Raw genomic sequence first — 14,951 nt, forward strand, 5'->3', positions numbered from 1 at the left:
GCACCTGGTGACCTGCCGGCGTTCAGTGGGTGGGGCTCAGGTCGCCCCGCCCCTCCGATCCTCCTTCCTTCTTTAGGCTGTGGGACGCGAAATAGGGTGGGCACGTGGTGGGCGTGGCTTCGCAAGGCCTCGTCTTTTTTCGGACCCGCGCCAGGAGAGCCCTCGGACCCGGGCAGCCGCGGACTAGCAGAATTGGCAGGCGGGGCCAGTCCTGGCTCCGCCCTCATGGCCCGCCCCTCCAGCCGAGTCTCCAACTCGCGCGCGGCCTGGGGCGTGGCTCCTGGTGTCCCCGCCCCTGCCCCGCCCCTGTCGCGGCCGCCCTCCCCCGCCGGGCTCCGCTCGCACAGCCGGTTCCTCTTTACATAACGGCGCGGGGCGGCATGGGCCCGGGCCACCGCCTCCGCCCGGCTGCCCGCCCGGACTGTCGTGGCCCGCGGTGGCGACGGCGGCCGCTGCAAAGTTTCCCCGGCGGCGGCGGCCCGGGGGCGCATCCTCCCGCAACTGTCAAGCGCTGGCGGCGGAAATGATGAGGCGCTGGCCATTTTCCGAGCCCGGGTTTCCTGCCTGAGCCCCGCTTGAGCGAGCCGCGAGCGAGGAGCCGGCGCGCGGGAGAGGACGCGCCCAGGGCGGGGGCCCGCCCGCCCCCTCGGGATTTCGGGGGCCCGGGGGCGCGCGACGCCATGGGCCGGCCGGGCCCAGAGCTCCTGTCTCTCAGGTGAGCCCGCGTTTGCCCGCGCCCCCCTCCTCCGGGGCCGGGAGGGCTTTCGTGGGGAAAGGGGAGGCCCCGTGTCCAGTTCTGCCCGGGCTGTGCGCGTCACCCCCAGCCCAAAATACTGCCCTGCAGCTAACTCAGATGGAGGCGTTCCGGGGTGACGGCTCCCAGCGCCTACGACCCCCACTCAGCCACTCAGCCACTACCCCACCCACACACGTGTTGGGGAGAGCGTTCGGGTAACTGCGGCCGTGGGATGGGGGAGAGGGCATCGCTGACGTCCCCAGCCCACCCTACAGTAGCCTCGCCGATTGGGGGCGGCCCTCCCCTCAACTTGTGCCTGGGGAGGAGGGGTGAGGGGTCACCCATTGCTACCCTGAAAGTGAAAGTAGTCAAACTGAGACCGTGAGCACAGATGAGCCCTTGGGTGTGGGGGCAGCGGGGGAGGATGCGCCGGTCCTCCCCACTCCCCATTCCGGACCATGTGGCTAAGAGGGTAGCGCTCTGATTCAGGAAGCCCCTCTCCCTAGTCCCAGCACTGCCGAGGTGGGCCGGGCCAGGCCCCCGCATGCTGCTGAACTGGGCGGTTCACCAGGGCTAGGCGTCCCAGACACAGGTTTCTGGGATTGATCCTCTCACACCTCTGGCCTGGGGTTCCCTGGGAATCCCCCGACCAAAAAACGTCTGGAGTGTGTGTTGGTCTTCTGGATCCACACGGTAGGGAGGGTATTTCAGAGGCCTCTGATGCCTGGTGCAGAAATCCCCTCCCCTCCCTTCCCTCCCTCCGGCCAGGGGAGCTTTGTTTTGAGGGAGGGGGACTGCATTTGAGGAACTGGAGAGGAGGGTCTTCCTGCCTGTCCCGCTTCTTTTTTTCTTTAGTTTCCTCATTCTCCTGTTTCTCTTCCCCATTCCCAGCCACAATGATGTAGGTGAGGAGGTCACTGCCTGCAGCTGGGGGCCTCCAGGGAGGGGTACGGCCAGGCTGGGCTGAGTGGGAGGAAGTGAAATCTGGTCGGGGGTTCCGAGTAGAGGCCCCGGCAAGGCGATGTCGGCAGGGCCTGCTTTGGTGGCAGGAGGGACCCAGATCTGACTTGCAGCCCCTCGCTGGGGAGATGACAGTTCTCTAACACCGGCCAGCAGCCAGGCCTCAGGGCCCCTGCCAGGGCAGTGGGCGGGTGGGTCTCCAGGGATGCAGGCGCAGGTTGTGTCTGGGTTTCCCATCACTGACCTGGCTGCCTGAGTGGAAACAGCTCTGGAGGCTCCTCGGGACCTGCCCTCGTGGAGGGAGAGCCGGCAGAGGCCACCTGGGCGGGCTGGGCTCTGGGGATGAGAACCAGGGCCTACTGGGGGAAGGTGGAAGGGTTTTTAGTGCACTTTTCTTGAGCCTTTTCCCACAACCCCCCTCTGGGAGGGAAAATCCTTCTGAGCCAAAGGGTGAGCATTCCTAGAACTTCTGTGAGTCCCCGTGGGCCACAGAGTGGCCAGCTGGGAAGGGGCTGGCCCGGAGCATCAGCAGCTGGGGGCTCAGGGTCTGCAGGGGCTCAGCAGGAAGCGAAGGAGGATAGTGAGGAGGGTCCTGGAGACTGTTTTGCTGCTCCTACTGCCTCCATTCAGCTGAAGGCGTGGGCAAGTGACTCTTGTGAACCTCAGTTTCCCCCTGTGTAAAATGGGGGAGTGACAGGTTTGCAGTGGAGATTTAATGAGCCAGTGTGTAATGAGCACCTGCTGCCTGGCAAAGAGTGGTTCAGTTGCAGGTGGTGGTGGTGGTAGTGGTGATTTTATCATCGCCTTCATTAGTGTTATTGTTATTGGCTATGAGGTGTTCCTTCAGCAGTCTTCCTTGAGCATCTCTTGCATACATAGCACTGGAATTTCCTGGGTCTTTGGCATCAGAATTTTGAACATCTGGGCACTTCCTTAGCTATGAGGCCTTGCTTAACTGCCCCACCTCAGTTTCCTCATCTGTGAAATGGGTGTGCTAATAGTACCTACTTCTTAGGGTCACGGGAACCATGAATGAGTGAATTCACAGTGTCCAGAGTGGCTTGTTCAGGAGAAAGAGAAGTAGCCTTGGGGCTGGAGTGATCTTTTTTGTTGTGGGTGTTAGCTCTGCTGGCTTTCCTTCTTCATCCCCCCACCTCCATGCCTCTCAAACCTGGACCTGATCCTTCTTCTCCAATAAATAGAACTTTTGAGTACAAATCAGATCCCACAGGACTGCTGGGCCCTTGGAGTTCTGGGTCCCGCTGTGCAATTCCCGGACATTCTCCATATCCTGGGTGGAGCAGAGCCGGAGGCACTTGGAAGGACCTCCTAGCTGCCAGTCTCAGTGCCACCTGTCTCTGGTGAGGGGAGACCGGGTGCCCTCCCCAGCCAAGGTGGGGAGGCTCAATGTAGGGAGTCTCAGGGACATAGCAGGGAGCTGTCCCACAGTCTGGGCCAATACAGCTCCTTTTGCTGAAAACACCTTTGGGACCCAGTTTACATGACCCCACACCCTTCTGAGGGCTGGTGTTCATGAGGGTCTTCCATTGCTGGGAATCCTTGGGTTGGTCACTTAACCTGTCTGAGGCAATTGAGAGAGACAACATCTGTGAAAGGCTTTAACAGCTGTGCGCTTACTGTGACATGGCACATAACGTACTGAGCACTGAGCCTGGCACTCAATTAACAATAGTAGATATTATTGCTATTATTAAAACGAGAGGCTTTTCCTGCTAAATTCCCACTTCTCCCTGGTAGCAGTATGGGCTTTGGAGCCGAATCTGGGCTCTGCCAGCTTCCAGGTGTGAGGTCCTAGGCAGGTTACCTGGCTTCTCTGGTCTGGACCTCGCCTGCCCAATGGAAGCCAAGAGTTCCAACCTCTCCAGGGTGGGTGTGTGAAGTACAGTGTCAGGACTGGAACTGTGTTGGCTGTATTTGCTCTGGCTGTGTGATCTTAGGCTGGTCCCTTAGCCTTTCTGAGCCACAGGTCTTTTTGTCTATGAAATAGGGGTGTTGCCAACTCCCTGTTAGGGTGGTTTTGAGAAGAGGAGGCATGCACAGTGCCCGGCATGCAATTGGCACTCAATAAGTGCAAGCCATTGCTGTTCATGCCCAATAGGGGCTGGCACTTAATTGCCAGGTTTCCTGGGAAAATGGTCCCTAAGGGCCTGCAGGCGTTCAGCATCTTTGACGAGGCAAGGCAGGAAGCTGCTTCTGTCTGGCAGACCGGAGACGCCTGCCTCAGCGAGTCCAGAGGTGCAGTGCTAGCTGCTCATTCCCTGCAAGACCCCATTCCTCACTGACACCCTTCCCGAAGAAACTGAGGCGGGCAGGCTGCCCAAGGGAAGTGACTCAGCTGGGGTCACTTGCTGAGTCAGGCCTTATTGGACCCAGGAGTCCTGCAACCCAACTCCCCAGCTTCCCAGGGCTTGAGATCCCTTGGAGACTGAGCAGGTCCTGAGGCCTGGCAGCAGGACCAGGGCCACCACTGGACATCTGCTTAGTGGGGCCCTGCCACCGGGGTGATGACCAGTGTCCCTCTACCAGGGCTCCAGGGTTCTGCTGGCCACCACTAGCCGTCCTTCCTCCCAGCAGGGGCAAAGGACACTTCCCCAGGGGAACAGGTCCTCCTGGCGCCCTCTCCACTCCCCTCCCCAGCCGGAAACCCGGCAGCTGAGCAGTTGGATAGAAGATTTTTCCTCCCACGCCACCCTGTCAGGGGTCGGCCAGCAGGGCCGGGCCACAGGCTTCCTTGTGAGCCAGGCCTGGAGCCCCTGGGGGCCCACCCGGATGTGGCCGCCCCCCGTCTGGCCAGGGGGGAGCCGGCTGCTGCCCAGGACATGTGTCCCCAGGGAGGCCTGGGAGGGAGGAAGTCTATGCCCTGCTCACAAGGGCTGACTCACAGGGCACCCAATGGGGGGCCCCGGCTGGGGGACTGGGAATGTGATCAATCAGGGAGGTGGACACACAAGGGGACCTCTGACATGGGATCTGCCCCTTCAGAGCTCACACACTGGTGTCATCTCAAGGAGGAGAGGCCCAGAGAGGGCAGTGTATGCTGGGAGAAGCGAGGTAATTGAGGGCTTATGCATGTCCCTCCTGATGTCCACAAGCAGCATGTGGGGAGGAGGTTCACCCAGAGGCTGCCCTCCTAGGGTCTCCCCTGTCTGCCCTCAACCCAGCGGCAGTGAAAGGAAGAAGCCCCGGCCTTGGGATGGGGGATGTGTGGGATTCTGACGGTGCTGCCTCTCCCGCAGGGAGATGGTTCCTGGTTTTCCCTACCTCCTGAAACCTAGCTGGGGCAGTGGCTGGGATGTCAGGCTGGCAGTGTGGGCAGAGGAAGCCAGAGGACATTTCCTGTTCTGGCAGACTGCATTGGCCTGATAAATGTCCCCGGGGCACAAGGTGACCCCAGCAAGGGTGCATCAGTGCCCCGCCGGCTGCCCCGTGGCCTGGTGTAGAACCCACCTCTCTGCCTCCCCAGGGCCTCTGCCTTCACCCCCCGCTTCCTGTGGGCATCTCTGCATCTGGCAACTTGAATGCTGTGAAAGGGCAGCAGGCCGCCTGCCAGGCAGTGTGTGTCAGAATCCCACAACTCTCTGGGCCTCCTTAGGACACAGGCTCTGGGCTCCTGGAACAGTTGGTGCTAGGCATGGGGAAGATAGAAATGTTCCTTGTGGCCTAGATTCAACCGGGAGGCCTCCCTGGAGGAAGTGTCCCCTCTGAAGGTGTGAGACTTCCTGCCTATGTCTGTGAGCTGGGGCAGGGGAGAGTGGAGGCTCTGGACTGGCCCAATTTAAATTCATTTACCACACTTTAAGAAATCTTCCCCAGGCTGGGAGCAGTGGTTCACACCTATAATCCCAGCACTTTGGAAGGTCAAGGTGGGAGGATCACTTGAGCCCAGGAGTTTGAAACCAGCCTGGGCAACACAGTGAGACCCTCTCTCTACAAAAAAAAAAAAAAAAAAGCTGGGTATGGTGGCACATGGCTGTGGTCCCAGATACTTGGGAGGAGTGCTTAAACCCACAAGGTCGCGGTTGCAGTGAGCTGTGATCATGCCACTACACTCCAGCCTGGGTGACAGTCAGACCTGTCTCAAAAAAAAAAAAAAAAAAAAAAATTCCTCCCTAAGCCTCGGCAGGGGGAATTCCTACCATGGATAAAGGCTTTCTCTGCATGTGGGCCTGATCATTAAAAGGAAAATTTTAGCCTCCCCGAATTATACTATTATCCAGGGTGATTAGATAGAGGAGAGGCTGAGAAGCCCTGATCTCACGGGGCCATGGATTAAGGGGACCCCACAGCTCAGCCAGGTTCCCAGCTGTTCACTGACTTGGTGGCTCCAGGTGCCTCAGGCTGGCTGTGCTTCTTAGGGAGCACCAGGCACCACTACTGCTTTGAGGCCCTCAATAGCCCTCTGGTGGACCTGGTTGTGTTCTGAGCTTGGAGTCCTGAGATGCAGACACCCCCAGCCCCGGCTGGTGGGCGTGCAGCTAGTTGTCTCCACGTATTTGCTGCAGGGAGGGACTTGGGGGTGGGGGACCAGGAGGCAGCAGGCTAAGATCTTCCTTCTCCACATCATCCTGCCCCTCCCCTGGCTGCAGGATTTGGGGAAACCCTGGAGACCCCCATAGCTGGGAGCTTCCTGCCCCAGAAGGAAGCCTGAGTAGGTGAGGGGTTCTCCTGGGTGCTGGGGCCCCTCTGTGGGGAAGGTGGTTGATTTCTCTGGCTGACCAGGCTTATCCGAAGCTCTGTGCTGGGATAGAAGTGTCCCAAAGACACTCTGCCCCCAACTCATACCCTACAGTGGAAACCTGGGGGCCGCAGGTCCCCCTGGCGTGATCATCATTGCTTCCTGTCCACAGCTTGTCAGCCCTGATCCCAGGGTTGTCACCATCTGATCAATTGCTTTTTATCTGCGCCTGGCATATAGTAAGCACTCAATAAACGCCACTGCCTGGGCCAGGGCCAGGGCCAGGGCCAGGGAGGGGTCACCTTCCTGTGGCCTGGCTGCCCTCCTGGCCAGAAAACCTCCCTGGCGCAGTCCCTTCCATAGCTTGGGCCGCAGCTGACTGCTCTGGGCTGGCAACTTCCTGCCCAGAGTGGCCTGAGCAGCCGCCTCTGCCCTGAGAAGGTCTTTTGTTCCAGCTCCCCGTGACGCCCCCAGCCCAGCCCATGAGGCAGGCCTCCCTGTGGCTTCCCGTGGCAGGCAAGCCTGACTCCGAGGCTGGAGCTCTTTTCTAACAGTAATAGTAAGAAAATAGCAGCAGCCACTCATGAGTCCCGTGCCAAGCACACTGCAGACATCAGTTCTTTTTTTCTTATAGAGATATGGTCTGTTTCTGTCACCCAGGCTGGAGTGCAGTGGTGTGATCATAGCTCACTGCAGCCTCGACCTCCCGGGCTCAAGCGGTCTTCCTGCCTCAGCCTCCCGAGTGGCTGGGACTACAGGCCTAGCCACTATGCCAGGCTAAGTTTTTTGTATTTGTAGTAGACACAGGGTTTCATCATGTTGCCTAGATTGGTCTCAAACTCTGGTCTCAAGCAATCCTCCCGCCTTGGCCTCCCAAGGTATTGAGAGTATAGATGTGAGCCACTGAGCCCAGCCTCTCGTTTTTGTTTTCTTCCTTTTGCCCTGTGACTGTTTTCCTGATCATTGGTCGGTCTGGGACCTGGACAGAGCTACTGCCGACTCCTGACTCGCACTGGAGCTGAATGAGACCTTTATATTCTCTCCTCTGGGACTCACTCATTCATCCAATAAGCATTCATTGGGAAGTGAGCCCTTCTTGTATGCATTTAGGCACTGATCAGACATTTTGGGGGTCCCCTCTGTGTGGGGGTCTCTATGATCACTAGCTATGGGGCTGCTCTCTTTCAGTTTTCCCATCTGTAAAATGGAAGTAATCGTTGGACCTACCTCCTAAGGCTGTTAGGAACCTTGGGAGAGGTAATGTTTTGCAAAAGTAGTTAGAAAAATGCCTAATGTGATCTTGGCATGGTGCCATGAGCCTGTAGTCACAGCTACTCTGGAGGCTGAGGCAGGAGGATTGTTTGAGCCCAGGAGTTCGAGGCAGCAGTGAGCTATGATTGTGCCACTGCACTCGAGCCTGGAAGACAGAGTGAGACCCTGTCTCTAAAAAGAGAAAGAAAAATGTCTGATGTGTAACAGACGCTCAGTAAATGCCATTGTTCTTATGGGAGGACTGGTGGAAGGGGCCCAGTGAGGGGGTTTCCCAGCCGTTGCCTGGACAGTGAAGGACCTGGAGTGGGTGCAGCTGTTCTGAGGAAGGCTCCTGCCAGGGTTTGGCCCTGCAGTTGGGCTTCAAGACTCTGACATACAGGGCTGCGCAGAAGGTAGGATGGCCCAGGGGGCGGGGGAGGTTGGTTCATGCTGGTTGCCATGCATCTGCCGGGAGAGCACGAATTTGCAAATCCAACTAATCTCTTGCATTCATATGTTCATTCATTCAAGAGACATTCATTGAGCTCCTGCTGTATGCTGGGAGCTGGAGATGAAGCAGGGAATGACTCATAGAACTCAGTCTGGTAGAGAGATAGTCACTAATAAAAGCATCCTGTCAAGTGACAGCGTGACCAGTGTGCTGAAGGTCAAGTTCAGTTGGGAGCTCAGAAGAGGCTTCTCTTATGTGCAATTGGAAGCAGACAGGGCAGAGGGAATGGCTCATGCCAACACCCACAGGCAGCTGGCGTGACTAGAGGCAGATCGTGTAGGTGGGGCAGGAGCCTGGGTCTGGAATCAGAGCTCTCTGGGCATCCTCCAAGCCACGAGGGCAGTGCCTGTCTCACCTGTGTGAAGGCTGGGTATGGGGAACAGTAGGATTGACCAAGAACAGGTGCCCTCATGCAGGGGTAAGACCCTCCCCTTCAGGGACAGGAAGAACATGGTGGCCAAGGGCAGATGTGGCCCCTCCCTCTCCCTTCCCATCTGCCTGACAGCTTTTACTGACTACTTACTGCAAAGCACCTACTGTGTGCGGGTCCCAAGGACCCTGTGATGTACAAAACTGTCGACTATAGCAGGGCACAGTGACTCATGCCTGTAGTCCCAGCACTTTGAGAGGCCAAGGTGGGAGGGCTGCTTGAGCCCAGGAGTTTGAGACCAGCCTGGGCAACATAGTGAGACCCCATCTCTACAAAAAAATACAAAAATTAGCCAGGTGTCGTGGTGCATGCCTGTAGTCCTAGCACTTTGGGAGGCCAAGATGAGGATAGCTTGAGCCTGGGAGGTCTAGGCTGCAGTGAGCCGTGATTATGCCACTGTACTCCAGCCTGGGTGACAGAACAAGACTCTGTCTCAAAAAAAAAAAAACAACAAACAAACAAACCATTGTCGACTCTGCATGGCCCCCTTCCAGCGAGGGCAGAGGCACCTACTTCTGCTTTTTGGGGTCTCTTGCGGAGATCGGCCATGGGGGCTCCACCATGGCCTCATGTGGCAGGGGCACCCTTCATTGCCACTGCCCTGCAGACATGCCCAGCGGGACATGGCCACATGCAGAGACGGTGCCTGTGGAGGGGTGTGTGGCAGAGAGAACCCCATTTGCAGGTTCGCATCTCCACCTTGCTTTCCCTTTCATGGGTTCTCTACAGACACCTTGCAAGGTGGATGCCATGCTGCTACCTGGTTGCCAGATAAGGAAATCCAGGTTCAGAGAGGTTGAGTCAGGTGTCAGGAGCCACACAGCCAATACGTGGCCCCCTTTGTAATGTGAGCCCTGGGAGAGCAGTGTTCGTATGTGCTGTTCACCATGGTATCCCGGGGCCTAGCTTGGTGTCTGGCACACAGTAGGCCCTCAGTAACACCTGAAGGGAGGATGAAGGAGGGCATGGTTGGAGGCGGTAATTGTACCCAGGCCCCTGTGGCTCTGGCTATTGTGCAGCCACTACCCCTGCCCAGGGAGAGAGTCATTGGAGTGGCACCGCTGTTCATTCAGGGTGTGCTAATATCAGGGATCTGGGGCCCCGTTTTGTGCCCGAGTAGGGAGAGCTTTTCTTCTCCATCTTGAAGAACAGACGTGGACATGTGGTCGCCAGCAGGGGCCCAGGCCCAACCAGGGTCATGAAGAAGGAAGGATGGTGCCCACAGAGGTCCCAGCTGTTCTGTACCACAGACAGCAGAGGAGTGGGGGATCTCAGTGCCATTCTGGTGATGTTGTGTCTAAGGAAAGGCCCTCTGGCCACGGGAGGAGAAGGATGCCCCAGTTGAGATGGGCAGGCAAAGGTCTGCCAGTCCTGAGGGTCCCCTGTCAGTGCAGGAAATCCCTCTGGACCCCTTGTGACTTTTGTTAATTTATTCCTTTTTATTTTTTGTTTTATATTTATTTTTGTTTTTGTTTTTGGTGTGTGATTTTTTTTTTTTTTTCCCCAGGACAGAGCCTTGCTCTGTCGTCCAGGCTGGAATGCAGTGGCATGATCTCAGCTCACTGCAACCTCTGCCTACCAGGTTCAAGTGATTCTCCTGCCTCAGCCTCCCAAGTAGCTGGGATTACAGGCACGCACCACCACACCCAGCTAATTTTTGTATGTTTAGTAGAGACAAGGTTTCACCATGTTGGCCAGGCTGGTTTCGAACTCCTGACCTCAGGTGATCTGCCCACTTCAGCCTCCCAGAGTGCTGGGATTACAGGTATGAGCTGCTGCGCCTGGCCCGTTTTATATTTATTTTATAGACACCAATAATATACTCTCATTGCAACATGGAAATAACAATAATAGCAGACAGTCTTTCTTAAGCATTTTCTATGTTCTAGGGCTTTATGTCTATCAATTCATGCTCATAATATGCCTATGAAGTAGGCATGATCATGGTTCCCCTCTTACAGATGGGGAAACTGAGGCAGAGTAGTAGTCACATAAGTCACTTAAGGTCCCATAACCAATAAGTAGTGGTTGCTGGGCTTTTTTTTTTTTTCGAGACAAGGTCTTGCTCTGTAACCCAGGCTGGAGTGCAGTGGCACCATCTCAGCTCACTGCAACCTCCACCTCCTGGATTCAAGCATTTCTCCTGCCCCAGCCTCCTGAGTAGCGGGACTACAGGTACGCGCCACCACAGCCAGCTAATTTTTTTTATTTTCAGTAGGGATGGGGTTTCACCATGTTGGCCGGGCTGGTCTCTACCTCCTGAACTCAAGTAATCCACCCACCTGGGCCTCCCAAAGTGCTGAGATTACAGGCATGAGCCACCGCGTCTGGCTGGTGCTGGGATTTGAATCCACATTCCAGAATCTGTGTTCTTAGCCATCCTTGCTAGAGATAAGTAGTAGCAAGCTTCTTGGTTTCTTCCCCGCCATCCCTACCATCCCCACACCCCAATTCTGATTCCTCCCCAGAAATACTCACTGTTTCAGGATGGGTTTGTTTCTGCCAGACCTTTCTTGCCCACCATTTACAAAATGTTTGTGTACACATAAACATTAGTAGTTTGGTTTTATGTATGTTCATGTTAATGGGATCGTCTAGCGTGTCTTGTTCTGCTGTTTGCTTTTTCACTTAGTGAATAGCCCTGCCCTGGAGCTCTCTCAGAGGTGGGGGGGTGGGTCTTCCTCACCCTTTCCCCCTGCTGCAGAGTCTTCCAGCCTATAGATGGGCCAGATTCTTTCATCAGTCTCCAACTGGGGGCATTTAGGTTGTCTCTTAGAGTTTTTCCCCATTATAAATGTTGCAGCAGGAAATATGTAGCAGGGAGCAAGTATTTCTCTTGAATACTTAAAAGTGGGATTCCTAGAGCCTAATTGCTCTGACTAGGACTGTCAGTACTGTGTTAAATAGAAGTGACCAGAGTGGGCATCCTTTTCTCATCCCTGGCCTTAAAGGAAAAGTTGTCAACTTTTCACCATTAAGTGCAGTGTTAGCTGTGTGCTTATCATGTAGGGTCTTTATTTTATTTATTTATTTGTTTTTTGAGACAGGGTCTCATTCTGTTGCCTGGGCTGGAGTTCAATGGCTGATCATGGCTTACTGCAGCCCTGACTTCCTCAGGCTCCCAAGTAGTTAGGACTACAGGTGCGAGTGCTACAATGCCAACTCATTTTTGTGTTTGTCTTTTTGGAGAGATGGGCTTTTGCCATGTTGCCCAGGCTGGTCTCAAACTGGGCTCAAGCGATCTCCTGCCTCAGCCTCCCAAAGTGGTGGGATTACAGGCGTGAGCCTCCGAGCTCAGCCTTTATATAGGGTCAGTGTGTTAAGTACAACATATCATCTATGCTTAATTTGTTGAAAGTTTTTATAATAAAGTTATGTTGAATTTTGTCAAATACTCTCCCTGCATCTATTGAAATGATAATACGGTTTTTGTCCTTCAAAAGCAGGATTCCAGAGTCTAGAATCAATTCTGCCAAGTTGGCCATGCCCCTTACAGAATGCCACTTGGTAGGAGAGTGTGTGTTTCCCTGCATCTTCACCAGCACTGGGTGTTATGGTCGTGTCGGATTTCTGCTGTGGTTCGCGGTGTGTGACGGGCCGTCACCTGCTTGCCCACCTGCTCACTCCTTGTCGCCCCCCCACCCACATGTCTTTCAGCCCCGCCGCACCACCTGGGTCTCCACCATGAACGGGCCTGCCCTGCAGCCCTCCTCGGCCTCCTCCCCGCCCTCGGCCTCCCCGGCGCCGGCCCCGCGGGGCTGGAGCGAGTTCTGTGAGTTGCACGCCGTGGCGGCGGCCCGGGAGCTGGCCCGCCAGTACTGGCTGTTCGCTCGCGAGCATCCGCAGCACGCGCCGCTGCGTGCGGAGCTGGTGTCGCTGCAGTTCACCGACCTCTTCCAGCGCTACTTCTGCCGGGAGGTGCGCGACGGCCGCGCACCGGGCCGCGACTACCGGGACACAGGCCGTGGGCCCCCCGCCAAGGCTGAGGCGTCCCCGGAGCCAGGCCCCGGCCTCGCCGCCCCTGGCCTGCCCAAGGCCCGCAGCTCTGAGGAACTGGCCCCGCCGCGGCCGCCCGGGCCCTGCTCCTTCCAGCACTTTCGCCGCAGCCTCCGCCACATCTTCCGCCGCCGCTCGGCCGGGGAGGTGCCAGCGGCCCACACCGCTGCCGCCGTCGGGACCCCCGGAGAGGCTGCTGAGACCCCCGCCCGGCCCGGCCTGGCCAAGAAGCTCCTGCCCTGGAGCCTGGCCCGGGAGCCGCCACCCGAGGCGCTGAAGGAGGCGGCGCTGCGCTACAGCCTGGCCGACGAGGCCTCCATGGACAGCGGGGCGCGCTGGCAGCGTGGTAGGCTGGCGCTGCGCCGGGCGCCGGGCTCCGATGGCCCAGATGGCCCCGACCGCGTGCTGGAGCTCTTCGACCCACCCAAGGTAAGTAAGCCCTGCTCGCGGGGTTGCGCACTGTGCCGCGCCCTTCGCCTTCACCCTGGGGAGAGAGCCGGCTGGGGAGGTGTGATGGCTTTCCAGCTGGTGGCCACAGAGTGCCCAGAGGGAACTAGGCCCTCTTAAAAAAGAACTTTTAGGCCAAGTGCAATGGCTCACGCCTGTAATCCCAGCACTTTGGGAGGCCGAAGCAGGAGGATCACTTGAGCCCAGGACTTCGAGACCAGCTTGGGCAGCTTAGCGAGACCCTATCTCTATAAAAAATTAGCCAGGTGTGGTGGTGCGTGCCTGTGGTCCCAGCTGCTCAGGAGGCTGAGAAGGGAGGATGACTTGAGCCCACGAGGTGGAGGCTGCAGTGAGCCGTGATCATGCTACCACACTCCAAGCCTGGGTGACAGAGTAAGACCCTGTCTCTAAATAAATAAAATAAAAAAGAACTTTTTATTTTTGAATTTTAGATTTACAGGCCAGGTGCAGTGGGTCATGCCTGTAACTCCAGCACTTTAGGAGGCCAAGGTGGGCAGATCATTTGAGGCCAGGGGTTCAAGACCAGCCTGGGCAACATAGTGAATCCCTGTTTCTACTAAAAATATAAAAAATTAGCTGGGCACAGTGGCGCACACCTATAATCCCAGCTACTTGAGAGGCTGAAGCAGGAGAATCACTTGAACCTGGGAGGGAAGGTTACAGTGAACCAAGATCACACCACTGTAGTCCAGCCTTGGTGACAGAGTGAGAGTTGGTCTCAAAAAAAAAAAAAAAAAAATTTTAGACTTACAGGAGAGTTGCAAAGATAGTAGTGTTCCTTTACACATGGTACCCAGCTTCACCGAAGGTTCATATCTTACGCTGCTGTGTACATTGGTTGTAGCTAAGGAACCAGCACTGGTACATCACTATTAGCTAAACGCCACTGTTCCTTTGGCTTTGCCAGTTTTCCTCTAATGTCCCTTTTCTGTTCCAGCTCGCCACCCAGGATACCACATGAAGTTTAGTCGTTACGTCTCCTTAGGGGCCTGCTGGCTGTAATAGTTTCCAACCCTCTATTGTTGATAGCCTTGGCGGTTTTGAGGAGTACCAGTCAAGGATTTTGTACAATGTCCAGGGACACCTTTTTGGCTTCCCATTTGGGTGTCATATAGACTGGTAGCAGGTCACTCTGAGATCCTTGAAAACCCTGACTTGGACTGGCGTTGACAGATTGTTGTTTTATTTCCAGAGGCCTCAAAACCATCAGAGAATTTCTCTGCACCTCCTGTGCCTTGGTGATGTTTTGCAAGTTAAAAATAATTTGTCCTTTGGCGAAACCCCATTGCTACAAAAAATACGAAAATTAGCTGGGCATGGTGGTGTACGCCTGTGGTCCCAGCTGCTCTGGAGGCTGTGGTGGGAGGATCACTTGAGGCCAGGAGGTCAAGGCTGCAGTGAGCCAAGATCGCACCACAGCACTACAGCCTGGGTGACAGAGCGAGACTCTGTCTCAAAAAAAAAAAAGTTCTTTTCCTTCACAGCTGGCTTAATTCCTACTGTGCTGTTGAGGCTGAAAAGTCACTGTGTTCTACTCACCTGACAGGCTCCATCTTTGACTCAGGTATGCATGACAGGACCATATAGCTTTCATCTAATTGCTCTCTCTTTGGGATCCTGTTACGTGGTAGGGCCTTACTCTAGAGCATGAGCAAAACCGATGTGATACTGGCCCTGAGGGGCTCACGATGGGGGTGGAGGAAACCTACGGTTACTCTTTCATTCATTCGACAGATATTTATGGAGCACCTACTATGTGTTAGGCACATTCTGGGGGACCAGGCGGTCTAGTGGAGGCTATTGAGGAAATAAACCCACAAATGAACATGGAATTAAAAATAGTAAATTGTGTTCTAAAACTGGTAAATTGTGTTCTTTTTTTTTTTTTTTTTTTTTTTTGGAG

General features: G+C 55.7%; 1 protein-coding gene across 4 annotated transcripts in view; it reads left to right on the forward strand.

Annotated features, from left to right (window-relative positions):
* Positions 1 to 345: 345 nt before the first annotated feature.
* SH2B3 (SH2B adaptor protein 3) overlaps positions 346 to 14,951 on the forward strand; it is a 45,999-nt gene continuing 31,393 nt past the window's right edge. For all 4 annotated transcript variants that reach the window (XM_077955207.1, XM_077955208.1, XM_001108790.5 and 1 more), the window contains exons 1-2: positions 346 to 715; positions 12,242 to 13,009. In XM_077955207.1, coding sequence (XP_077811333.1) covers positions 12,269 to 13,009 — 741 coding nt within the window. In that variant the 5' untranslated portion in view covers positions 346 to 715; positions 12,242 to 12,268. The remainder of the gene's footprint in view (positions 716 to 12,241; positions 13,010 to 14,951) is intronic.

The sequence above is a fragment of the Macaca mulatta genome, chromosome 11 (genome assembly GCF_049350105.2).
Source record: "Macaca mulatta isolate MMU2019108-1 chromosome 11, T2T-MMU8v2.0, whole genome shotgun sequence".
NCBI classification, from domain to species: domain Eukaryota; kingdom Metazoa; phylum Chordata; class Mammalia; order Primates; family Cercopithecidae; genus Macaca; species Macaca mulatta.